The sequence below is a fragment of the Rhinopithecus roxellana genome, chromosome 6 (assembly GCF_007565055.1).
Source record: "Rhinopithecus roxellana isolate Shanxi Qingling chromosome 6, ASM756505v1, whole genome shotgun sequence".
Classification (NCBI taxonomy): domain Eukaryota; kingdom Metazoa; phylum Chordata; class Mammalia; order Primates; family Cercopithecidae; genus Rhinopithecus; species Rhinopithecus roxellana.
Window position 1 is genome coordinate 15,487,897 of NC_044554.1, and position 26,052 is coordinate 15,513,948.

General features: G+C 37.7%; 1 protein-coding gene across 1 annotated transcript in view; it reads left to right on the plus strand.

The window, feature by feature from the left end:
• Positions 1-26,052, plus strand: part of RELN (reelin) — a 521,571-nt gene that overhangs the window by 373,755 nt on the left and 121,764 nt on the right. Inside the window, exons 23-28 of the mRNA XM_030933242.1 lie at positions 1,851-1,988; positions 2,837-3,023; positions 9,682-9,887; positions 11,891-12,062; positions 12,630-12,830; positions 19,175-19,407. Coding sequence (XP_030789102.1) covers positions 1,851-1,988; positions 2,837-3,023; positions 9,682-9,887; positions 11,891-12,062; positions 12,630-12,830; positions 19,175-19,407 — 1,137 coding nt within the window. The remainder of the gene's footprint in view (positions 1-1,850; positions 1,989-2,836; positions 3,024-9,681; positions 9,888-11,890; positions 12,063-12,629; positions 12,831-19,174; positions 19,408-26,052) is intronic.

Genomic DNA, 26,052 nt, shown 5'->3' on the forward strand with positions numbered 1-26,052 from the left:
TCATAAACAGGCTGCCCTTTACTGACCTGTTCATCCACTCACTGACTTACTCTCTTAGCAAACTTTTTTGGAACCCCTACTTTATTCAGTTCCTGTGCCAACTGTGGAGACTAAAGATATCCCTATGCCCAAAGAGCTCACAGTCTAGTCACCCATGGCCATGGACTTGACTCAGATTAAAATCTATCTTAAAAGAGTAAAGTCAGCTTTCCTTTTCAGGATGACAAGGTGCGTAAGTCTTCTATTCCGTAGCGCTCTCTGCTCTAAGATAATGCATCTACTTTTATAGTAGGCTTGTCTAAAAACCATTTCTTAGTGGGACTATGAAAATTGTGATGGCTGTTTGCTTACAAATATAAGCTGATTACCATAGAGGAGGTGGTGCATCTGTCCCACCGTATGTTCCATGACAAGCATTGATAGGCAGCAATCCTGTGTCTACTGGATGCACCTTGGTGAATCCCAGTATTATCCTACTGGGAATGAAAATACAACCTATTAGTCACAGATCATTGGTAAAATAAACAATAAAGGCTTAGTCTGAATTTTAACTGTCTGTTATGTACTTAGGGAGTACTTAATATGTGGGTAATTGATGCAATAGACTTTAATGGATCATTCAGATCATTAAGATCAAGGGTATCTGCATATAGTGTGCTTGGGAAATGTTCCTTCAGTGGAACTGAGCATACACAATAATTTTGCAAATCATTTTTTGTTTCTTTGTTTCATTTAGCCCTTTGACCAAAAGAACAAACCACAGACCCCTGAAAATTCCTACAGGTGAAAAATATGCTATAATTTTAAAGGAATGTTTTATAGCAGTCAATGAATAGACAGACACCTTCTTGACATTACTTTCAAAATATCCACTTCTCTGGACTTTATATTTCATTGTAATGAACTAAGGTCCCAAGTGTTTCTGTCTGTGTAATGAACTGTTTAATTTTCATCCCCACTAAGATCAGTTTATCCATGAAACTCAGGCAAGTTAGTGTTTCAGAACTATGAGTAGAATTTAGCATCCAGATATTCTTCTTTGTAATATAGTACATAGTGGTATGTCTCCTCAACCCCAAAACAATACTGCCAAACAAAACTTGTGTTTTATATTACGAACTAGCTGAAAGTGTTCTAATAACTTCTGTATTTATTGTAAGAAATTATATTACTCTAAGGTTAAACATCTTACATTTTTGTCTATAAAAGATAGGCTAAGTTGGCAGTGCACAGTGGCTCACACCTGTAATCTCAGCACTTTGGGAGGCTGAGGAGGGTGTATTATCTGAGGTCAGGAGTTCAAGACCAGCCTGGCCAACATGTTGAAACCCTGTCTCTACTAAAAATACAGAAATTAGTGGGTATGGTGATGTGTGCCTGTAATCCCAGCGACTTGGGAAGCTGAGGCAAGAGAATGGCTTGAACCTGGGAAGCAGAGGTTGCAGTGAGCCCGAGATTGCACCATTGCAATCCAGCCTGGGCAAATAAAAAAAAAAGATAGGCTCAATTTAGCAGTTTAGTAGATGTCTTTATTTTTTAATATTCTTTCTTAGTACTTTTTCTAGCAACAAATCTGTGCAACCAACAAAATCTGATACTGTGTTTTTCTTTAAAACGGCTCAAATTAAGATGGAATTGCATCCAATAGACAGATTTCTCTTTAACTTTCTTTCATGATAGAATTGTTGCATCGGATAATAATTGAGTGGAAATTAAAGCAAAATGATGCCAGCTAAGCTCAAGTTCCAGAAAGTTAGTTAGCTGAAAGATTTTGGACTCTGTCATTCTTTGCCAATGTCACTGCTGAAAGGTTGAAACACTGTTTTTGTTATACTATACCTTGTTTCTAGGTCCAGTGCCACCCGCTTCCGTTGGAGCCAGAGCTATTACACAGCTCAAGACGAGTGGGCTTTGGACAGCATTTACATTGGGCAACAGTGCCCCAACATGTGCAGTGGGCATGGCTCATGTGATCATGGCGTATGCAGGTACGTGCACCAGAAAGCGCGATGAGGTCCATGCTTCTCAAGATTTGTGGCTGGAGGGTACTACAGCAGTTGTCATCAGAGTGATATGGATAGACCGATAAATAATGAAATAGCCAAAAGAAACAAGTCCTCCTTTCTGTTCTTATTTTAGATGTAAAAGAGATGGTCACATTAAAAATAAGTATGAAACCATATATTCTTCAAACTCTAACCTCAAGACAAGGCCTCAGGGGCTTCAATGTCAGAGTTTATTTAAAGAGCCTTGCCATTGTTTCCCTTTTCACCCACTGAGAATCTTAGAGCACTAGTCAAACCCTGCTGCATGCCCTGTTATACCACTTCACCAGTTCAAGGTTGTATACGTGGGGAGATGGTGATTGTTGCTAATGAGGACAGAGGAACACCCTTGAATACCTAAAGACTCTAAAAAAGGCATAGTTTAATCAGAAAAAGGAACTCTAAAATGTGGCCAGAGTTACATGTTGGTTGAGCAGACTGACATTTACATGTGGCTTTTTAAGGCTATAGGGAAATCCCACTATCCCCCCTGCAGACCAACACACACTCACATAAGCGCACACACCAATGTCCTTTTTCATAAGTACTTGATGCCCAAATTCTACCTTTATAGCATTATTTCTTTTAAGAAAAGATTATATCAGTTTTAAGGGGAGTTTGAAAAACTGAGGGTTGTTACTACCACATACCCAGATTAACACTGTAGGGAAAAATCTAGTGTGAATGGTAAGACCTGAGCAAAAGTAAGACATGGGAAATGGTTGAGGTCAGGGGACATTGCATTGGCAGGTGGGCCTGTAACTTGCCTACTCAGCCCTGCTCTCTCATAGGTGTGACCAGGGATATCAAGGCACTGAATGCCACCCGGAAGCTGCCCTTCCTTCAACAATTATGTCAGATTTTGAGAACCAGAATGGCTGGGAGTCTGACTGGCAAGAAGTTATTGGGGGAGAAATTGTAAAACCAGAACAAGGGTGTGGTGTCATCTCTTCTGGATCATCTCTGTACTTCAGCAAGGTATGACCAACAGTTGGGATGAGTCATCGGGGCAATGGCTAGTTTAATATGAGACTCTGAACTCCAAATGTACAAATATGAAATGGTTTTATTGTTCCCCATGTTCCCTCCTTTTGACTGGGCTCTGTCAGATTCCTATTCCTTAGCTACCTCTTGGGAAATTCTTGTTTTTATTATTGTTATTATTGTTTTTGGTTACTAAACAATCAGGTTCAGCCAGTTTAAAACTTCTACCCTCCTGTACTTGATGTAAATACCATTTCTTTCCTTTCCTCCATTTCCAGCCAGGCTTGTGTGTTGAGGAAGTTTGAGTAGGGAAGGCTCTTGGTCTCTTCTCACCCTGGCCTATGGAGGGTGTGTCAGTGTGAGGCCTGGAGGCGAGGAGGGGATGAGCTTAGAGGTTAAGGGCAGCAACTCTGGAGCCAGATGGCCTGGTTCTATCCAGTTTGACCACTTTATGATTCTGTGATTTTTTTTAATTGTGTAAGTTCTGGGGTACATGTGCAGAACGTGCAGGTTTGTTACATAGGTATACACGTGCCATGGTGGTTTGCTGCACCCATCAACTCATCATCTACATTAGGTATTTCTCCTAATGCTATTCCTCCCCTAGCCCCCCACTCCCTGACTGGCCCCAGTGTGTGATGTTCCCCTCCCTATGTCCATGTGTTCTCATTGTTCAACTCCCACTTATGAGTGAGAACATGTGGTGTTTGGTTTTCTGTTCTTGTGTTAGTTTGCTAAGAATAATGGCTTCCAGCTTCATCCATATCCCTGCAAAGGACATAAGCTCATCCTTTTTTATGGCTGCATAGTTTTCTATGGCATACATGTGCCACATTTTCTTTATCCAGTCTATCATTGGTGGGCATTTGGGTTGGTTCCAAGTCCTTGCTATTGTGAACAGTGCCGCAGTAAACATACCTGTGCATGTGTCTTTACAGTAGAATGATGTATAATCCTTTGGGTATATACCCAGTAAAGGGATTGCTGGGTCAAATGGTATTTGATCTAGTGATTTTTGAAGCACATTATTTAACCTCCTGGTGATTTAGCTTCCCCATCTCTAAAGCAGGGATATGGAATATCTACCTCATGAGGATTAGTATGTAGATTAAGTGAGTTAATATTGGTAAATCATGTAGAACAGTTCATAACATATAAGAAGTACTTCTGTATGTATTTATTAAATCTGTCAATCCGTTAATTTTAGGAAAATGACTGGAAGAAGGAGGAATAGTGGTGAGAGTGGGGGTATGCAGAGCTGTTTTTAGAGAACTGACCAGCTGTCTGGGGTGGGTAGACATCTCAGGTCCTATTCTGGCTTGGTTTGGTGGCTGCTGGTGGCGTCTGCTGATGTGGGACTCTGTATGAAAGTTTTTCTTGCAGTAGTCAGCTTCCCCAGTGGTAGCACCAAATTAGGCATGCAAATTACTAGAAACCAACTAAGGACTGAGGTGCCAACCAGAATCACTAAAATTGATACTTTTGGAATACCCCAAACTGTGTCACTTGGTTAGGAATGGGAGAGGGGTATAACCACCTCTCTCTCCTCCCTCACTTCAGTCTAGGCAGGACATTCTTTTTCTCTTTTCCAATCCATATCCTTATATAGTCTTGAAAGGGACTAAAAAGAGAACAGGTCTGGTATCCAGCCTGAGCAACATGTCTAACCCTAATCTTTAGAATGTGGAGTGTGTAATATCACTTCTTTCAAGCAGGTAATATAGCCACCAAGTCTGAAGCAATTGGAGGTGTCCCACTTCACTTCGTGTAACAAGTAGACAGGTGTTAGTGATATGCTACAGGGCTGATAGGTTGCAGAATCTGTTTGGGCAGAAATCCAAGATGTGTTAATTTATGCAAATCCAAAAATAGCTGCAGGTTTTGTTTTAATGCAGGTGAAGAACAAAGAAACATCAAGTAAACAAGATAGAGGATTATAGAAAATCAGGGAAGGAGTCCATTTAGCAGTATTTCCTATCCATTGATGTGGAAGGTCCTCCCCTGATGATTATTGTTAAAGATAATAGTCACTCAATTATCAAAATGCATTGCACATATCTGAATCCCCTGTATAATTGTTCAGAAATGGAAAGGTTGTGCTTCCTGTAGGCATCAGTTTTAAAGTAAGAGTGTAAATCTTTTACCAATATATACTCAGACACCCCAGTGAGTGCGTGCGCGCGCGCACACACACACACACACATTTTAACATGTAAAGGGTTATATATCAATATTTCTTCCACTTAATTCAAGATGATCTCTGAAGTCAGACTATCTGGGCTCCAAAACTTATTGATTGGTTCACTTTGCAAAGTTATAACAACTCTCTGTATCTCAGGTTTCTTGACTTAAAAGTGGATATAGAGAGGAGTAAGTGAGTTGGTGCAAGTAAAGAGTAAAGAATAGTGTTGGGAACACAGAAACAGATCATATGTGTTAGGTATCATAGTTGAATTTTATGAGAATAAATTCCAAATTTGTCTTATTGAATATTTTCACATTTATGCCCTGCAACTAACTAAAAATCATTTCAAAAGTAAAATTCTCTGCCCCTTCCAATTCAGCTTTCTCCCTAAATTTTTGTCAAAATATCCCTGGGTTATATTTTACTTTTTCTGTTGATTCATTCAAAACTGTTTTGAATTCTGAGTAAGAGGAACTATCTTAACTTTAAAAAGGGATAACTTTGGTTTATGGGAAGGAAAACACAAGGAGGGCTTAAATGGGACTGGTGCAAGAGAGACCTGGAACCAGTAACTCTGAAGCTCACAGAACTTTCCCCTTAAGAGTAGACCCAATTTGAAAGAGTAGACCCGATTTGCAGGCCAGCTGTCACATGAGAATGGAACCATAGCCACAGGGCTTTCCAACCAGCTCTGTAGAAAAACACAGGGAAGGCTCCTGGCGGCCATTCACAGTGTCCTGGGAGGAATGATGTGCTATGATTATATAGCCAGATTCATGCACTCACTTGTTTGGTGGCAAGGTGGATACACTGTCTGGCAGCCCCCACCAGTAAGCATGTTGAAGTGAAGGGGCAGCAACCCAAAGGAAGAGTTCCTTAGACCATTTTCCCACCAGCCTAGATCATATTATTTAAAACTTATCTCCAGCCAGATGTGGTGGTTCACACCTGTCATTCTAGCACTTTGTGAGGCTGAGGTGGAGTATCATTTGAGGCTAGGAGTTTAAGAGCATCCCAAGCAACATGGCAAGAGCCTGTCTCTAAAATAAGACAATAAAATTAGCTGGGCATAGTGGGGCCTGCCTGTACTCCAAACTAGGAATGAGGGGATGAGGCAGAAGGATCGCTTGAGCCTAGGCATTTGAGGTTGTGGTGAGCTATGATCACACCATTATACTCCAGCCTGGGCAACAAGAGCACAACCCTGTCTCAAATAAATAAATAATACATGCATACATACATACTTCCATTCTTTCCCTAGCTGATCACAAATATTCAAGATGGTCTCTAATACTCCTCCCCTAACTACATAGCTTATATTTGTTTTCTAGGCATGAGCCCTTTGCTCCAGCTATGAAGCTCTTCTCGCCATCCAAGGTTTTGCCACTGCCTACCATTTTGCCTTTTATCTTCTCTGCATTCACATAAAATTTTTGGTGTTCTGTTCAAATCCCCCTGCCTCCCTGAAGCTTTCTGGAGCTCTGGCAAACTGTACTTCTCTCTTTTCTTAGAATTCCTCTCTGATTTTTACATATAAATGTCATATTTTAATTTTCATCCTCACAATTACAAGCAGAATGTGAAGTCCCACGACTGAGCCAAACTCTGGCTAAGGTGTGCAGCTCAGAAATGCACATCATGCACTAGATATTTACAAATCAATACATACTCTTGAGACTAAATAAGTTGGAACATTAAGTGATCATATGACTACATGGGGTTTGACTAGAAATCAGGACTGGGTCTGCAGCCCTCGGTTGCCATTTCTGTCTCTGCAGAAAGTCCATGAATCCGTTCATGTTTGTTTTTATAACACACGATGTTCTGCCTGCTATAATTGTTGAAGAAAGACTGAATAAATGAATGAAAAACAGTAAGAAAATTGGGAAACAATAAAAGATTCCAAAGAAATGGTTATTTTCAAGTAAATAGAATTGCTTTCTAGTGACATTTTGATTAATTTCAAAAGACTTTAATGGAAAGCAAATGGTGATTAGTCAAGAAGTGTTTTGGAGGCTTTGTTATAAAGGTTCTAGATTCTGAAAGCTTACCTCTTAAAACTTGTTTTATTTTAGCTAAACCCTTAAAGCAGTAAATCACTTTAACCTAGAATCTGGGGGGAAATTGGAGGCGATTTTCCATATACCAGGAATGGTACAATATTACTACTCCAATACATATGCACACACACACATTAGATGTGTATATGTGTTTACACATATACAGATAAATACATTGATCACAGCATAACAGAAAAACTGCAAAGCATATGTTACATCGAATTCTGAATTCTGGCAAAAACTGTGCCATGAGCCATTTCCCTTTTCTTTTTTCTTCCTTTAAAACACTATTCAGCATCTCAGGTCACCAAACAAAAGAAAATTATTTGTGCTATTCTCTAGGAAAAAACACTTCCAGTGCCAAACTAAGCATTTGTGTGGTATTTTTCCATCATTTACAAAAATGCCACAGAACATTCTTTGAAAACCTCTGTAGACTGACACCATCGTCTCCTGGAAAAACAACACTACTCTGAGTTTCACAGTAGAGCAATCATTCCAACCAACTAATTGTGATAATTGGATTTTATAATTCCCCTCACCTTAGATCTTTATCCTTCTGGCTCATTTCCACATGCCAGGTTTCTCATAGGAGTTTGCTGGATTGGAATTAACCTGCTAGGTTCTATAGTTTTTCTTCCAAAAATCATTCTTCCTTCATGATCCTGAGGCTTGAAAATGCTAGGATCTCTGAGGTGTTCTCACTTAAAATATTTCAAATCAGCAACAGGAAAAATTAAAAGGCACATATAACAACTGAAAAATGCATATAACTTACAAGATTTCCTCAAATACATACCTAAAATTGAGATTTCCAAAGAATGAGTTTCTGTCTCTGAATTAACTTCAGTTCTCATTTTGCTAGCATCCTTGTTTATTTTGAAAACTCTTAATTGGCTTCAGACCTATTGGTAGCAGTATAGTCTTTTAATTAACCCCAGGTATTTCCCCTGTGACTTCTAATAACAGAAACCCTTTCTTAATTAACTTAGTGGATTAGAGTAGAGTTTAAATCCTAAGTGTGAGAGCCATTTTTCTCTAATACTATGTATATTATCTCAGGTTTTCTTCCCGACTTTTAATTGAACTTCCTGGGAGCGCTCAGAGACCAGCTGGGAGAAATCCATGGATGAGCTTTGGAAGAGTCTGTTTAGGTGGAAGACTCTCATAAGCAAACCTTTCTTCAGCCCCATTAGCTGAAATCATTTTGAACAATAGAAACAATGACAAACCTTGCTAATTTCTGTCTGACACGTCACCACAGGACTGTGACCTTCAGGGGACTTACTAAGCAAAGGAAGCAAATTAGTGGATTTCAGGAAATTTGTAGCACTTTTAAGACACAGAGACCATTTAGTGGTTGCAAAAATTTATTTAAATGATCTCTCCTAACCTCTGTTTATGAGAGAGAAGGGAGGGAGACTAGGATCCTGAGAGATTCAATTCAAGTCCTCTTTATTTTCTTTTTTGAGACAAAGTCTCACTCTGTCACCCAAGCTGGGGTGCAGTGGCCTGGTTTCAGCTCACTGTAACCTCCATCTCCCAGGTTTAAGCAATTCTCCTGCGTCAGCCTCCTGAATAGCTGAGATTACAGGCGCGTGCCACCATGCCTGGCTAATTTTTATATTTTTAGTAAAGACGTGGTTTCGCCATGTTGGCCAGGCTGGTCTCAAACTCCTGACCTCAGGTGATCCGCTCACCTCCTCCCAAAGTTCTGGGATTATAGGCATGAGCCACCGCACCCAGCCTCAAGTACCCTTTCTTTTTGTCAAGAAGCTTCTGCCTTGCCTGGTCTACTTTAATTCCTACAGGACTGGAGGGTCAGGGGCATATCTCTGAGAGGATGTTCCGTCTGGAAGGCATGCTGTGTACCAGCAAGTTCCATGCAACATGTTATTTCATCTAATTGTCACAACACCATATGAGGAAGGTATAATTATCCATATTGTACCTTTGAGGAAAATAAAAGCTCAGAAAGGTCACACAGCTAGTGATCAGTATGAATAATGGGCTAAGACTCAAACCCATCTCCTGCAGATTTCAAATAGATCGTGTCTCATCTCTATTGTTCTACCTAGAGGAAATGGGCAAAGTAAGGATTCAGAGTGTTTTCATTAAAATTTTTAAAAACTTTTTAGTACTGTTTGGTGTAATTAGCAGTTCCCAAGGGTCTCTCATAACCCAGCCTGGGAATCAGTAATGTAGACATTAAGCAAAGATATCCAGCAACAGTTACCATAGTTGAATCAGAAACAACTAAATGGCATGCCTCCCCTCTCTCCACAATAAGTGGGGACAAGACCATTTCCACATAATGCTAAGATGTCCAGGTGAATTTGAAACTGAAACAACAAAATGCCAAAGAACTCCCAGATTATTGAATTTGATTTTTCTTCTTTTCTGAAAGGCTGGGAAAAGACAGTTGGTGAGTTGGGACCTGGATACTTCTTGGGTGGACTTTGTCCAGTTCTACATCCAGATAGGTGGAGAGAGTGCTTCATGCAACAAGCCCGACAGCAGAGAGGAGGGCGTCCTCCTTCAGTACAGCAACAATGGGGGCATCCAGTGGCACCTGCTAGCAGAGATGTACTTTTCAGACTTCAGCAAACCCAGGTAACTACCCACCTGATGAGCCTCCCAGTAGTTTCCAGGAATGGTAAAGGTTAAATCATTGTTGGTATGTTTCCAAAATGTTAACTGTTGTAAAAATAGACAAACCCATAAATATTTAACATGAATGATAGCCCAGTATATAAAGATTTTATTTCACTTAAGTGACTGGACAGAAAGCATTTGTATTCATGTTTGAATTTTTAAAGATTTTTTAAAACTTGTGACTAGAAGATAAGCAAGATAAGTAACCACTGTTTACTCAAAGAAACCGTGAAATATGGGGATGTTCCGTGCTCATTTTCCCATTTGCAGGCTTGTTTGATTATTTTTAATGTACACACAAAGTATGCTTAGCTCTTAGATTTAACAGTAAGGTGGATTTTTTTGTTAAAATTTTTCACATGGCTGCACCCAGGGCTATCCCTAAACAGTGTATGAGTAAGTAAGTGCGTAGAGCTCAGATTTCCTAAACATTTTGCCCTGGCCTATCCCTGTCTTAATTTTGATGTATGGGGAATATATGTAATAAAACGTCTTAGGCAATGACTGTTGAAGAGTTTGGGGAAATAACTTATGTTTAATAGTAATACCTGTACCAGGCAATGCATTTATATGTATTTAAATTTAGTTCTTTTACAATTATGTATTATTTTGAAATTCTGTATTTATATTTTATATAAGTATTACTAAAGTCTATTCAATGATATTATTTTAGAATACTCCTTTTTATAATCTCTGTGTTTTCATTGTAACAAAAAAATAATTTTTTATATGTTGACTACTATTAAGTTTTAACATATGGATCTTGTCCCTGTTTTCATTTTACAAATGAGCCTTGTTGATTGAAAAAAATTATCTAAGAATATATAAACCCAATTCTTACAGATTGAATATATCTTAAACATATTACTTAAAACATACTATTTTGTAGATTTAAAGTTCATAAGTTTGACATTTTAAAGTATTAGGTCATTTAAAGGTGACATAACTTTCCGTGATAAAACATAAGTAGACATGCAAACAGACCAACAGAAAGCATTTCTTCTAAGGGATTTAGGGGAGACAGAGAAACCAGAAAAGAGGCAACTGGATGAAACAAGAGATACAACAGGAATGGTGGGTGAGAGACGAAGACTTGTGAGATTCTCCTAGATGCAGTATAGTAGAGAGAGAATTGATAATGGTGCCAAACTGGCTTAAACAATGATTTTAAATAACTCAAATTATTTTTTCCAAGTAATATGTCAACCTGAAATTATTGAGAGTTCAGTAAGATGACCAGGTAACTTTATAGGTAAATAAAAAGGTAATGGCGTCCTCAAATTGCAGAACTGCATGTCTTTGTCATGAAAAATTATATACACAAAATCATCTTAAAAAATAATTTTACTAACATGAGAATGTGCTTATGATGTAATGTTAAGTTATAAAATGTAGATCACCAAATTATACATATAATGCCTTGCCTATATAAAAGATTACAAGCTGTGATGAGATACATCAAAATGTTAGAAGAAACCATCCCTATGTAGTAGATTATGGGCGAGTTATATTTCATTTTTAGTGCATTTCTATGTTTTCCCACAATGAGAAAGAATGCCTTTGAAGAAAATGTTAAATGTTGTCTTCATGTAATAATATTCAACAATTTTATCTTGGTATTTCTTTAAAAAGTTATGACCATCAAACAATACAGTTCAACGAATCAAACTCAGTTGAAATATTCTCCCTCTTCTCCAAAAGATACAATTCCAAATGAAATAAACATGACCAGGACTAAACCTGCCTGCAAGGTTAAACCTCAAGTCTGATATGTCCAAACTTACAAGCTTTTGAAAAATATTGAGATCAAACCAAACAAAACTTTCTCTTGTTGTTACCCTTGTTGTTTTAGTAGCTGCAAACACACACACACACACACACACACACACACACACACACACACACACACACACACACACAGCTTTTCTTTTCCCAACCATAAATGATCTACTTTTATTCAGATTTGTCTATCTGGAGCTTCCAGCTGCTGCCAAGACCCCTTGCACCAGGTTCCGCTGGTGGCAGCCCGTGTTCTCGGGAGAGGACTATGACCAGTGGGCAGTCGATGACATCATCATTCTGTCCGAGAAGCAGAAGCAGATCATCCCAGTTATCAATCCAACTTTACCTCAGGTATCCTCCTATGTCTGAACTTCAGAAGCAGATCATCCCAGTTATCAATCCAACTTTACCTCAGGTATCCTCCTATGTCTGAACTGCAGAAGCAGATCATCCCAGTTATCAATCCAACTTTACCTCAGGTATCCTCCTATGTCTGAACTCCAGGAAGACAGATCGTTATAAAAGTGAATGGCATAACGAACTCATTTCCTTAAGGATTTAGTGCTTGACACTGAATGTATAATATAAGTTGAAGGGCTTGTACTTAATTTTTTGTTACCTCTCTATGCTACCACTTCACAGATAATTTAGATGTAAAAAAGACTGAGGTCTGGTTAAATCATCAAGCAAAATTGTTAATGTGTTTATAAAATGATTAGATACACAGTGGTAAAATACTTCCAGTTGTTGAATCATCAGGAGAAAAAGTTAATAGCTGTAAAAAGACATGGAGATTCTTCTGTGTTTTCCTAGAAATGCAAGTGGTACATGGCCCAGCATGTCATGAAGTGAAAATTCCTTTCTTGTTTTCAAAGCTATCAAATTGCCTTTTTGTGTTATTTGTATTGTTTCTATTAGAACTTTTATGAGAAGCCAGCTTTTGATTATCCTATGAATCAGATGAGTGTGTGGTTGATGTTGGCTAATGAAGGAATGGTTAAAAATGAAACCTTCTGTGCTGCCACACCATCAGCAATGATATTTGGAAAATCAGATGGAGATCGATTTGCAGTAACTCGAGATTTGACCCTGAAGCCTGGATATGTGCTACAGTTCAAGGTATTTATGCACAAGCTTCTTCCCAGAGCAAGTTAAGGAGTAAAACATCTTCCAGATGTATTCGTGGAACTCACAGAGAACAAACATTTTTCATATTCTATTAAAGAAGGGACTCACCTGTACAAAAGCTCAACAGTGTTAGAATTGCAAAGCTTTTCAGCTCCACTCATAAGGAAAGCAGCTTACTAGTTTTTAAGGAGTCCCAAAAGTTGTGGGTATACCATTTCTTTAGGTATTCAAGGAACTCTGCCAGAATTAAAAATAACATTGACTTTTAGGACTTCAGTCTGATAGTGACTTAATGAATCTCAAGCTTCTAAACGATAATGGATAAGTTGTCCTTTTCATCTTACTAGTGGTATTTGAACTTACAAGATATTTTATGCTTTTGCTGTATTATTTTCAAACAAATTATCTTACTCCAGTCATCACTGTTCTCTTAAAGGCTTCTTGTTTTTCAGCTCTGTGATAACATATCAACATGTATAGCAAGTATTTACTTTGACAAGGTCTTGTTTCAGAACCCTAATCAAAATTTCATTGTGTTTATAATAAAATCCCATAGGTGACTTCTGGGGTTGGAAGTAATGCAGTTTTAATGAGCTAGCACAACTACATGGTCCTTACATAATGGCAGGATGCAGATGCTAAATAATTTACAAATGGAATTATTAAAGAGATCAGATGTTTATAGGCAGCTCTTCAAATATAATTTTCACAGGTCTGTAAGCAAGGAAGTTAGTCATAAATAATATGATTAGTAAAATGTTATCCTTGTTTAGATTCTGATGTTAAACTATCATGGAAAAATATCAATAACAATATATGATCTATATTCATTTGCTGATAATACCTAAAGTAGTAACAAAATAACGTTAATAGCAAATATATTTCCAGAATACTATGCTGTTTCTCATCTGACACCTTTTCTATTTAATCACAAACCATGGTTGTGTAGGTATTAAAGTCTGCAAGGTAATATTCTGAAATTTTAAAAATCTAAATGTAAAAAATAGTGTTAAATATTTCAAGCCCTTAAACAATGATCAGGAATGCAAACTGCTTAAGAAAAATCTTAATTCTCTACCATTTGACCCAGCAATCCCATTATTGGGTATATACCCAAAGAAGTGTAAATCATTCTACCATAAAGACACATGCATGTGTATGTTCATCAAAGCACTACTAGCAATAGCAAAGACATGGATTCAACCTAAATGCTCATCTGTGGTAGACTGGATAAAGAAAATGTGGTACATATACACCATGGAACACTACACAGCTATAAAAAAAAGGATGAAATCATGACCTTTATAGCAATATGAGTGGAGCTGGAGGCCATTATCCTAGGCAAACTAATGAAGGAACAGAAAAACAGATACCACGTGTTCTCACTTGTAAGTGGGAGCTAAACAATGAGAACACATGGGCACATAGGGGAGCAACAGACACTGGGGCCTACTTGAGGATGAAAAGTAGGAGAAGGGAGAGGATCAAAAAACTACCTATTGGGTAGTATGTTTATTACCTGGGTGACAACATAATCGGTACAGCAAACTCCTGAGGCACACGGTTTATCTATATAGCAAACCTGCACATGTACCCATGAACCTAAAATAAAAGCTAATTTTTAAAATCTTAATTTTCATATCACACAAGCAGAAAGCTATTAATTTGTGGTTATTTAATAAGAATAGAATACAGATCATTCAGGGATTGATAGTTAGTGTATGTTTGAAACCTGCCTATAAGAATTTTGGGTGCCATTTGTACAAAAATACACAGGGCTGGTATATTTTTTGTGACTACTTGCTGTGTGATAAACACTAGCTAGTCCTGGGACTATAGAAATGAAAAATGTGACCCCACATGAATACCTATGTAACAAACCTGCATGTTCCACACATGTATCCCAGAACTTAAAGTAAAATTTAACCAAAAAAAAGAAAAAGAAAAATATGACCTTAGCTTTCAAGGAACTAGAGAATGAGGCCGAAAAGTGAACAGTCACAATAAAGTCACAAGAATGCTGCAGTATAAGTTGGCTCTAGATGCTATAAGAATACTCTGCATAGTGCCTAACATGTTTCAGGCACTCAAAAAATGTCTGTTAGTTGAATAAATGGATGGATGGTTGAATGGATGGATGGGTGGGTGGAAAGATGGATGGGAGTAAAGGAAGGAAAGGAAGGGGAAGGGAGGAAGGGTGGATTGATGGATGAGTTCCAATTGGAAGTCTCTGGAAATACAGAGACTTACCCAGCTGAAGAATGGAGGGGCAGAAATTCCAGTTAGAGACAATAAAATGAGCAAATACATGAAAATACACCGAAGTGCAAATGAGAAAAGGGGCAAGTCTAACTTTGAGGACTGTGGAGTATGTGCAGCAGAGATGAGAGATAAAGTTGATCCTGGTGGGCATTATATTCTACATTAAGTCACTTGAACATTATCCCAAGAGCATTGAGTCATGAAAGATTTTTAGCCCGTTGAATGCCAGAATCAGACCTGTGTTTTAGAAGAATCATTCAACCACAGTATGGATGTTGACCCAATAGAAGAGGAAACCAGAGTCAGCAAGTACATTCATTCCTTCATTCAGCAAATACTTATAAAGTCTCTATAATTCTGTTCACATTTCTGGGTTATGGAAATAAATACAGAGAGTATGAAATAGGGTAATGGAGGATGATTACCATTTTATAAAAGGTTGTCAGGTTGGTTGACTTCACTAATAAAATGACACTCTTAAGCCACAACCTATAGAAAGTAAAGGAGTGAGTCATGCAGTTATGTGGAAAAGATCATTCCAGGCACAGACAACAAAAAGGACCAACATCTTGAAGTAGGAATGTTCTGGAAACCACAAGTATGCCATTGTGACCATAGCAGAGAAAGTGAGCAAGGGTGGGACAGATGAAAAAAGTAAGGTCAAACTTTGACTTCTGTTCAGAATAAAATAGCTAGCAGAAAGGTGACACATTCTGATTTAGGCTTTTAAAGAATCATTGCTCTGGTAACTGTGCAGGGTCAAGGGCAGAAACATTAGCAGCTATCCAGTGATCCAAGTAAGAGATTATGGGAGATAGGACCTGTGAAAGAGGCAGAGAGAAATGATCAGATTTTTAAATATATATATATATATATATATATATATTTTTTTTTTTTTTTTTTTTTTTTTTTTTTTTGAGACGGAGTCTCGCTCTGTCGCCCAGGCTGGAGTGCAGTGTCCGGATCTCAGCTCACTGCAAGCTCCGCCCCCCGGGTTTACGCCATTCTCCTGCCTCAGCCTCCCGAGTAGCTGGGACTACAGGCGCCCGCCACTTCGCCCGGCTAGTTTTTGTATTTTTAGTAGAGACGGGGTTTCACTGTGTTAGCCAGGATGGTCTCGATCTCCTGACCTCGTGATCCGCCCGTCTCGGCCTCCCAAAGTGCTGGGATTACAGGCTTGAGCCACCGCGCCCGGCCTTTAAATATATTTTGAGTAAAGTAAGGATGCTAGAGCTGTAATCGAAGTCAGAAATGAGAAGGCCAGTTGAGGCATAACATGCGTTATAAAGATAAATGAGTATAAAGATGTTAAAGTGATATAATCAGTAGATTTGGGTGACTGTTGAGTAATAGAATGGAGTCTAGAATTATTCTCTTATTTCTGGTTCTGGCTGCTGAACTACAGAAAAATGAGGATTTGCTTTAGGAGAGCGGTTGAAGAGAACTGGCTTGGACATAGTGGAGTTACGGGTGCTGATGGGCTGCTGAAGTGGAAATGAAAAGGAAGTGGTAATGTATATTTGTCCAGAAAGCAGGAGAGAGGTCATATCTGTTATTCAGACTACAGGCATTCAGAAGAAACATGAGGTTATGATTGTGAATGAGATTAAGAAGCATGCATACAGTAAAATGATAAAGTCAAGATTGAATCACAGAAAACACCAACACTTAAAAGGCAGGCTAGATGGTCAATAAAAAAGAAATGGTTAACAATGTTAAAAGCAGAAGAAGAATCAAGTAAAAGAAGGGTTAAATTTTCCCATTGCATTTTGTGAGATAGACAGTTTCCTTGGTAATTTCACTGGGGCAGCAGCAGCAAAAGTCAGATTGCAATGGATTTTAAAATGTTGAGTAAAGAGGTCTACACAGTGAATACGGCTTTTCTCTCAATTTGTTTAGCTGTGTAGTTAGAGGGAGACCAAAAATCAGGGAGAATTTTTATGTTCTTTTGTTTTATTTTTAAAGGTAGGAGAGACTTAAACGTATGTATCTGATCCATAGAAGGTACACAAATATTTGTTGAAGGTATGCCTAAATCCTGAATGGAAAGTTTAAGATAAATTATATGTTTAATACAACTGAGAGTATGTCTACACTACCGTATTACCTGATTTCTAAAGCACAAACTTGTCACAGAACTTAAAGTTCCAACAACTTGTATATGTTAGAAACAACAGCAATCATGGCAAACTTAAGACAAAAAGTTAACTAGGCGTGCCCAATGTGGCTGCTTTCACCACATACCAGCCAAAGGCCTTTGTTACTATTGAGTAATGCAGTAAAAGGAATTTGTGTTAGAAGAGTTTAATCATGCATCTGAGAGGGTTAAGTCTTTAATTATATTCTTGATGTTTTACTATATAAACTTGGATAAATTGTGCACAATAAAATTTCTAACCAAATTATAAATTCTCTGAGAGGTGCTTTCTAGCTCTGAGTATGGAAATAAAGAAGATACTAAATCTTCTCTTTAAAAACTAGATAAAGCTACCTTACAGTCATCAGGATTAACTGATTGACCTCTTGAGCTATGGCTCAATATTATTAGCCCATGACTCTACCTTTATATCATCCTTTTTTTTTTTGTCATATCATGTTCTTTTCATTCCTGATTTCAATTTTCCTTCTAAAACTCAGACTATTCTTATTTAGTAAAGTCTTATACAACAAAATTTGTGGCTCCAGCCAACAAATGAAATAAGATGTGAATAGGCCATTCATATAAGATGGCATGTAATTAAATGAACATGAGAAAAAACTTTGACATTTGTAATTATGAAAAATGTAATAAAATTCATTTACACATTTATTTGGAAATAAACTGTCTTAAACTATAATACTCAATACCTAAACTGATTCATTTGGACTCAACCAATACAAAATGAACACATATAACTAGAAAATTTTAAGTGTTTCTACATTTTGACTCATTAATGCTACTCTCAGGAATTTATCTGGTGATGACAAATCAACCAAAGAAGAAAGGTATATTCTCTGCAATGCTATGTATAACAGAATGTGGAAGAAAGCTCTAGATGTGTAATAACTTCAACTATATGACCAATATATAGATTCCCTATAAAGATCAGTAGAGAAAATAGAAAAGTAAGGACAGTTATAGGCCAGTGGGATTTAGTTGTATTTTTACAGTTTTTTAAATGTTATTAATCCTATGATGACAGTCCTCCCTAAAGGTACACCAAACAGTAACAGGTTCATTTCTGGATTGTGTTGCTTATTGATGCTGTGATAAACACTTAGCTCTTTCATCTAAGTTGACAATGATTTTATTTTATTTATTTTTATTTATTTTATTTATTTACTTATTTATTTATTTATTTGAGATGGAGTCTTGCTCTGTCACCCAGGCTGGAGTGCAGTGGTGTGATCATGGCTCACTGCAACCTCCGCCTCCCGGGTTCAAGCAATTCTCTGCCTCAGGCTCCCGAGTAGCTGGAGTTACAGGTGTTTGCCACCACGCCCAGCTAATTTTTGTATTTTTAGTAGAGACAGGGTTTCACCATTTTGACCATGCTAGTCTTGAACTCCTGACCTCATGATCCGTTGGCCTCAGCCTCCCAAAGTGCTGGGATTACAAGCATGAGCCACCGTGCCCGGCCAGTTGACGCTGATCTTTAATGAGCTTTGGCAAGGAAACAGAAGAAGGACGCGCGTTCCACTGAAACCTTCCTGTACTGAAGAAGACAGCTGCTTCTCCATCTTATGGTTTCCTCTGTTTGTACCCTCTGAGGAGGGAGAAAAAAGCAGTTTCTTGGCATATCTTTTGTCTGGGACTCAAGAACCACTGACACTGTGCTTCTCTCTTCTCTCCTATAATCCCAAGAAATCCACAAAATGAGTCCAGCTTTCTAGTAAAAAGTACCTATTGTTTGCTTAAACAAAGAATTCCAGAATCTATTGAAGGGTCTTGGTTGGGACTGAGCTCACAATTGCTGTCATTGTAAATTCAATGCAGACCCTTTGGGAGGCACCCTGGATGCTGTAGCACCTAATTTGTTGAGTGATGACTTAGAACCAAAATCTTGTATAATTCTTGTCCTTCCTTTTAACAGCTAAACATAGGGTGTGCCAATCAATTCAGCAATACTGCTCCAGTTCTTCTTCAGTACTCTCATGATGCTGGTATGTCCTGGTTTCTGGTGAAAGAAGGCTGTTACCCAGCTTCTGCAGGCAAAGGATGTGAAGGAAACTCCAGAGAACTAACTGAGCCCACCATGTATCACGCAGGGGACTTTGAAGAATGGACAAGAATCACCATTGTTATTCCAAGGTCTCTTGCATCCAGGTAAAGTAATCATTCTTAATGGGTTTGGGCCATTAAGAAAGACACAATCCCAAATGCTATAACCCTAAATGTTGAAATCCTAAAAGATCAAAATCTTGAAAATACAATTCTGGAAAAAATAAAATTAAAAATAATTTTTAAAACATTTATATTTTAAAAGGGGATTTGAGAAACGTAAAAACATGACAGAACACTTCATAGGCCATTTTACACAAAACTTATTTTTGCAAGCATAAACATTCAGATATACTAAAGACTGCTGCATTGGTTTAACATTTATGAGCAGACAAAATGTATACATAGAGAAATAGGTTAAAAAGCAAAATGTATAAATGTATATCACTATGGTTGGTGATTGTTTGCACTCAGCTGTATAAATGTGGCCATCTGAAATACAGACAATTTAACTCTTTTGATGAGATTGACCAAAAACCTCAGTGGGTTACCACTGCATATGCAGTCACCAAAAAGCTGAGACCTGAAGAAATTTATCTTTCACAAAAGCAGATGTATGAAAAAGATGTCTCTCCCTTTATTGAGTAAGTTTTTCAGCATTTTTAGGTACACTCACAGTGTTTACACACAACATCAACATTGCACTTTTGTGAAGTCAAATTTGCAAAAAAAATTCATAAAACAAATTATGACTCTCTGAAAGTCCTTACACAATTTTCACATCCCATATTGGAAGTGATGTGAAGATAGAGCACATCAAATAGATAGCATAGCAAATTGGCGCAGTGTGGGAGGGGCAGAAGTCCTATGACTGGATAATTTGGCGGGGGAGATTTCCTGTATTTTTGGAGGTTTCTTGTATTGTTTTCACTTCTATGATCTTCAAAACACTCACTACACTTATATTTGGAGAGTAGTTGTGGTCTACAAAGTTTGTAGGGATATGCTGTCTGAAAATCTGGTTATTGCTAAGCCATTGCAATTAAGCAATTTTCTGCTTTCATAGCACCAATAATAACTAGCTTTTACACTTTTGTATGTTTCATTTGCCAGAGTATATGTGAAATATTATTACATGTACATAATGCATACTGATTATGTCAGGATATTTATGGTGTCCATCACTTGAGTACAGTATACTTTTGTTAAGTATAGTCACCCTTCTCTGCTATCAAGCATTGAATTTATTCCTTCTATCTTACTGTATGTTTGTACCCTTTAAACCATTTCTTTTCATCCTCCTTGCTCCCTCCCTTGGTACCCTTCCTAGTCTCTGTTATCTGTCTTTCCACTCTCTACCTCCATGTATGAAAAACATGTGATCTAATATTTAGCTCCCACATATAACTGAGAAGATGCAATATTTGTCTTTTTGACCCTGGCTTATTTCACGTGAAATAATGGCCTCCGGTTCCATCCATGTTGCTGCAAATGACATGTTTTCATTCTTCTCTATGGCCAAATAGTATTTCATTGTGTATATCCATTCATCTGTTGATTAACATTTAGGTTGATTCCATATCTTAGCTATTGTGAACAGTTCTGCAATAAACATGAAAGTGTAGGTATCCCTTTGATATATTGATTTATTTTTCTTTGGGAAGACACCCAGTAGTAGGATTACTGGATCACATGGTAATTTTATTTTTAGTTTTTTGAGAAATCTCCATACTGTTTTCCACAGTGGCTGTACTAATTTACATTCCCACCAACAGTGTATAAGAGTTCCCTTTTCTTCATATCCTCACCAACATCTGTTGGTTTGTTGTCTTTTGAATAATAACCACTGTGACTGGGATAAGACAATATTTTATTATGGTTTTGATTTGCATTTCTCTGGTGATTAGCGATGTTGACATTTTTTCATATACCTTTTCACATTTGTATGTCTTCTTTTGAGGAATGTCTATTCGTGGCCTTTGCCCACCTTTTAATTTTATTTATTTATTTATGTTGCTGTTGTTTGAGTTCTTTGTATACTCTATTCCTATTATATTGGTCCCCTGTTGGATGAAAAGTTGCAAATATTTTTCCCATCCCATAAGTTGTCTCTTCACTCTGTAGATTATTTATTTTATTGTGCAGAAGCTATTTTTAGTTTAACAAAGTCTCGTGTGTCTGTTTTTGTTTTTGTTGGCTGTGCTTTTGAGGTCTTAGTCATAAATTCTTTCTAGACCAATATCCAGGAGAGTTTTCCATAGGTTTTCTTCTAGAATTTTTGTAGTTTGGGGCCTTATGTTTAAGTCTTTAATCCATTTTGAGTTGATTTTTGCATATAGTGAGAGATATGGGTCCTGTTTCATTCTTCTGCATGTGGCTATTCAATTTTCGCAGCACCATTTATTGCAGAGGGTGTCCTTTCCCCAGTGTAAGTTCTTGTCAGTTTTGTCAAAGATTACTTAGCTGTAAATCTGGGGCTTTATTTCTGGATTCTCTATTCTGTTCCATTGGTCTATGTGTCTATCTTTATACCAGTATCATAGTGTTTTGCTTGTTATTGCTTTGTAGCATAATTTGAAGTCAGGTAAGGTGATGTCTCTTGCATCCTTCTTTTTGTTTAGGATTGCTTTGGCTCTTCAGACTCTTTTTTGATTCTATATGAATTTTAGGGTTGTTTTTTCTAATTCTGTGAAAAATGGCGTTGGTAATTTGATAGGAGTTATGTTGCATCTGTAGATTGCTTTGGGCATTGTGGTCATTTTAACCATATTGATTCTTCCAATCCATGAGCATGAGATTTTTTCCATTTGTTTTTGTGATCTACAGTTTCTTCTATCTACAGTGTTTTCTGGTTTTCCTTGTAGAGATGATTCATCTCCTTGGTTAAATGTATTCCTAGGTACTTATTTTATTTTGGAGATTGTCAATGGGATTGAATTCTTGATTTGGTACTCAGCTTCAATGTTATTGGTATATAGAAATGCTCTGATTTTTGTACATTGATTTTCCATCCTTAAAATTTACTGAAGTTACTTTTCAAGTCTAGGAATTTTTTGAAAGAGTCCTTAGGGTTTTCTAGGTATAAGATCATGTCATCAGTGAACAGAAATAATTTGATTTCCTTTTTCTCAATTTGGATGCTTTTTATTTCTTTCTCTCGCTTGACTGCTTTAGCTAAGACTTCTAGTACTGTGTTGAACAGGAGTGGTGAGAGTGAGCATCCTTGTATTGTCCCAGTTCTTGGGAGGAATGATTTTACCTTTTCCCCATTCAGTGTAATGTTGGCTATGGGTTTGTCATATATGGCTTTTATTATTTTGAGGTGTGTTGCTTTAATGCCCAGATTGTTGAGGGTTTATATCGTATCAACATCATGAATGGATGTTGGATTTTACCTAATGCTCTTTCTGCATTTATTGAAATGATAATATGTTTTTTGTTTTTAATTCTGTTTATGTGGTGAATGACATTTACTGATTTAGGTATGTTGAACTATCCTTATATCCATGGAATAAACTCATTCAATCATGATGTATATCTTTTCGATGTGCTGTTATTTTCAGTTTGCTAATATCTTCTTGAGGATTTTTGTGTCTGTGTTCATCAGGGATACTAGCCTGTTTTGTTTTTTGGTTGTGCCCTTGCCTAATTTTGGTATCAGGGTGATTCTGGTTTTGTAGATTGAGTTAGGAAAGAATCCTCTCCCATCAATTTTTTGAATAGTTTTAGTAAGATTGGTACCAGCTCTGCTTTGTACATCTGGTAAAATTTACTTGTGAATCCATCTTGTACTGGGGTTTTGTTGTTGTTGTTGTTGTTGTTTTGTTGGAAGACTTTTTATTACGCTTTAAAATCATACTTATCATTGGTATGTTCAGAATTTCTATTTCTTCCTAGTTAATGCTTGGGAGGTTGTATGTTTCCAGGAACTTAACTGTTTTCTCTAGGTTTTCTAGTTTGTGTGCATAGAGATGTTCGTAGTAGTCTCCAATTACCTTTTTTATTTCTCTGGTATCAGGTGTAATGTCACCTTTATTAACATTTCTGATAGTGCTTATTTGAATCTTCTCTCTTTTATCTTACGTAATCTAGCAGTCTATCAACTTTGTTATCTTTTCAGAGAACCAACTTATCATCTCATTGATCCTTTGTATTATTTTTCTTGGTTTCAGTTTCATTTAATTCTGCTCTGATCTTTGTTATTTCTTTTCTTCTGGTAGCTTTGGGTTTGTTTTGTCTTCATTTTTCTACTTCCTTGAGGTGCAATTTTAAGTTGTTAATTTATAGTCTTTCTATCTTTTTTTATATATGCATTTAAAGCTATAAATTTTCCTGTTAGCACTGCTTTTGCTGTATCTCAGAGGTTTTGATATATTGTGTCCCTATTTTCATTTGTTTCAAAAAAAATTTTTATTTCTGCCTTAATTTCATCACTTACCCAAAGATCATTCAGGAACCAGTTGTTTAGTTTCCATGTAATTTATATACTTTTGAGATTTCCTCTTGGTGTTGATATCTAATTGTATTCTGCCATAATCTAAGAAGATACTTAGTATAATTTAGATTTTTAAAAATTTATTGAGACTTGCTTTGTGGCCTAGCATATGGACTGTTTTTGAGAATGTTCCGTGTGCAGAAGTGAAGCAGCATGTTCTGTGGTTGTTGGGTATCATGTTCTTTAAATGTCTGTTATGTCCATTTGGCCTAGAGTTCAGTTTTAAAAATCCAGAGGTTCTTTGTTCATTTTCTGCCTCTGTGATCTATCTAGTGCTGTCAATGGGGTGTTAAAGCTACCAATATTATTATGTTGCTATCTGTCTCTATTCTTAGGCCTAGCAGTATTTATTTTATGAATGTGGGTGTTGCATGGTTGGGTACATATATTTAGGATGGTTGTGTCTTCTTGTTGAATTGAACTCTTTACCATTATATAATGCCCTTTTCAGTCTTTTTAAACTTTTGTTGAATTACAGTCTGTTTTATCTTACATGAGTATAGCTACTCTTACTCATTTTTTTTTCCATTTGTGTGGTATATCTTTTTCCACTCCTTTATGTTGAGTCTGTAGGTGTCTTTACCCATTAAGTGGGTCTGTTGTAGGCAACAAATAATTGGATCTATGTTTTCTTATCCAATCTGCCAGTCTATACCTTCTTAGTTGAGCATTTAGCCCATTACATTCAAGGCTAATACTGATATGTGCAGTTCTGTGCCTTTTGGTGCACTGCACAGTCCTTTCCCTAGGGAGCAATACTCCCTGTAGGATAGAGAATTGGGGACCTTGTAGTACCTTTGGGTCCAGCCAGTCCTGCTCCACTGCAGCCTTCCAAGTGGACACTGGGAATGTCAGCAAGAACTCCTAGGATGTGGAGATATGGAGGCTGTTACCAAGGGCAAGATGCAGTCCTATGGCAGCAGCACTCCCCAAATGGCTCCCTGCTGCAGCTGTTCAGGTCTCAGGAGTGAAGCATGAGTGACCCAGCATGAGTTCCCTATCTGGTGCATTGCCTTCACGGGGTCTCCAAATCACCACCCATGATAGTGTCAGAGTTTATGTGAGTAGTGACGCTCTCCCACAGCTCGTATTGCAGCAGTCTGTGGCAGAGGTGTGGACTGCTGAAGCTCTTTCCCCATAGTTCCAAGCCCCACTAGGTTCCTGGCCAATCTCAGCCATGCTGGCTACCTGTTTCCTTCTCCTTTTGTGCCTCAGGTGTTTCCTGTGAGTTCTCTATTAGTCTTTAGTATTCTCTCCTAGATTCAGGGTATGGTTATCTACTCATAATTTTGGTTCTTCCTTGTGGAAAGGATGAGTGTCTGATATCTCTGGTCAGCCATCTTGAACTGGAATCTTCTAAACTTTTATCTTTCACTATTAAGTCACCTCATACACTTAACTTGTCACAGCCTTTTTGTGAGGAAACAAATTTGCAGATCTCTTTCATTGTATTGTAAGGAATACAGTAAGAATGAGTGATATTTGGCTTCCCCAGTATCAAATCTGAATTAGTTAGGGTTCTCCAGAGAGACAGCATCAATAGGATATGTATGTATATAGATACATGAGAGGGGATTTTTTTTTAGAGGAAATTGGTTCACACGATTATGGTGGCTAACTAGTTCCATGATAGACACCTGCAAGCTGGAGACCCTGAGATGTCACTAGCATGGCTCAGTCTAAGCCCAAAGGCCTCAAAACCAGGGAAGCCAATGGTGTAATTCTCAGAGAGAGGCTGGAAGCGTCAGGCCCCAGGGAGCCTCTGATGTAAGCTCTGGAGTCCAAAGGCTGGCAAACCTGAAGTTCTGATGATCAGGGAAACAGAAGAAAAGTCTGTCCTAGATCTCAGAGAGGTACCAATTTGCCTTCTGTATGTGCTTTCTCTTCACCTTCTGGCTAATTGCATGGTGCCACCAACTCTGAGGGCAGATCTTTCCCACCTAGTCCACTCAGACTCACCCTCACAGACACGCCCCAAATAATGCTGCACCAGGTTTCCAGGTTTTCTTTAACCCAGTCTAGTTGACCCCTGAAATTAACTCCACAGTCCATCTCTTGTCAACTCGGCACCCATATGCATCTCTTTAAACCATACTTATTTTTCAAATAAAGACAAGGTAATAGTTCCCCTGAACATGATACAACTAACATGATGTGACAATCCTGCATGATCCCATCCCCAGAATTAAGCTTTCAGAACTTCAACATTTGGGATTTTCATCTTTTGGAATTGTGATTTGGGGTATTTTTGATGT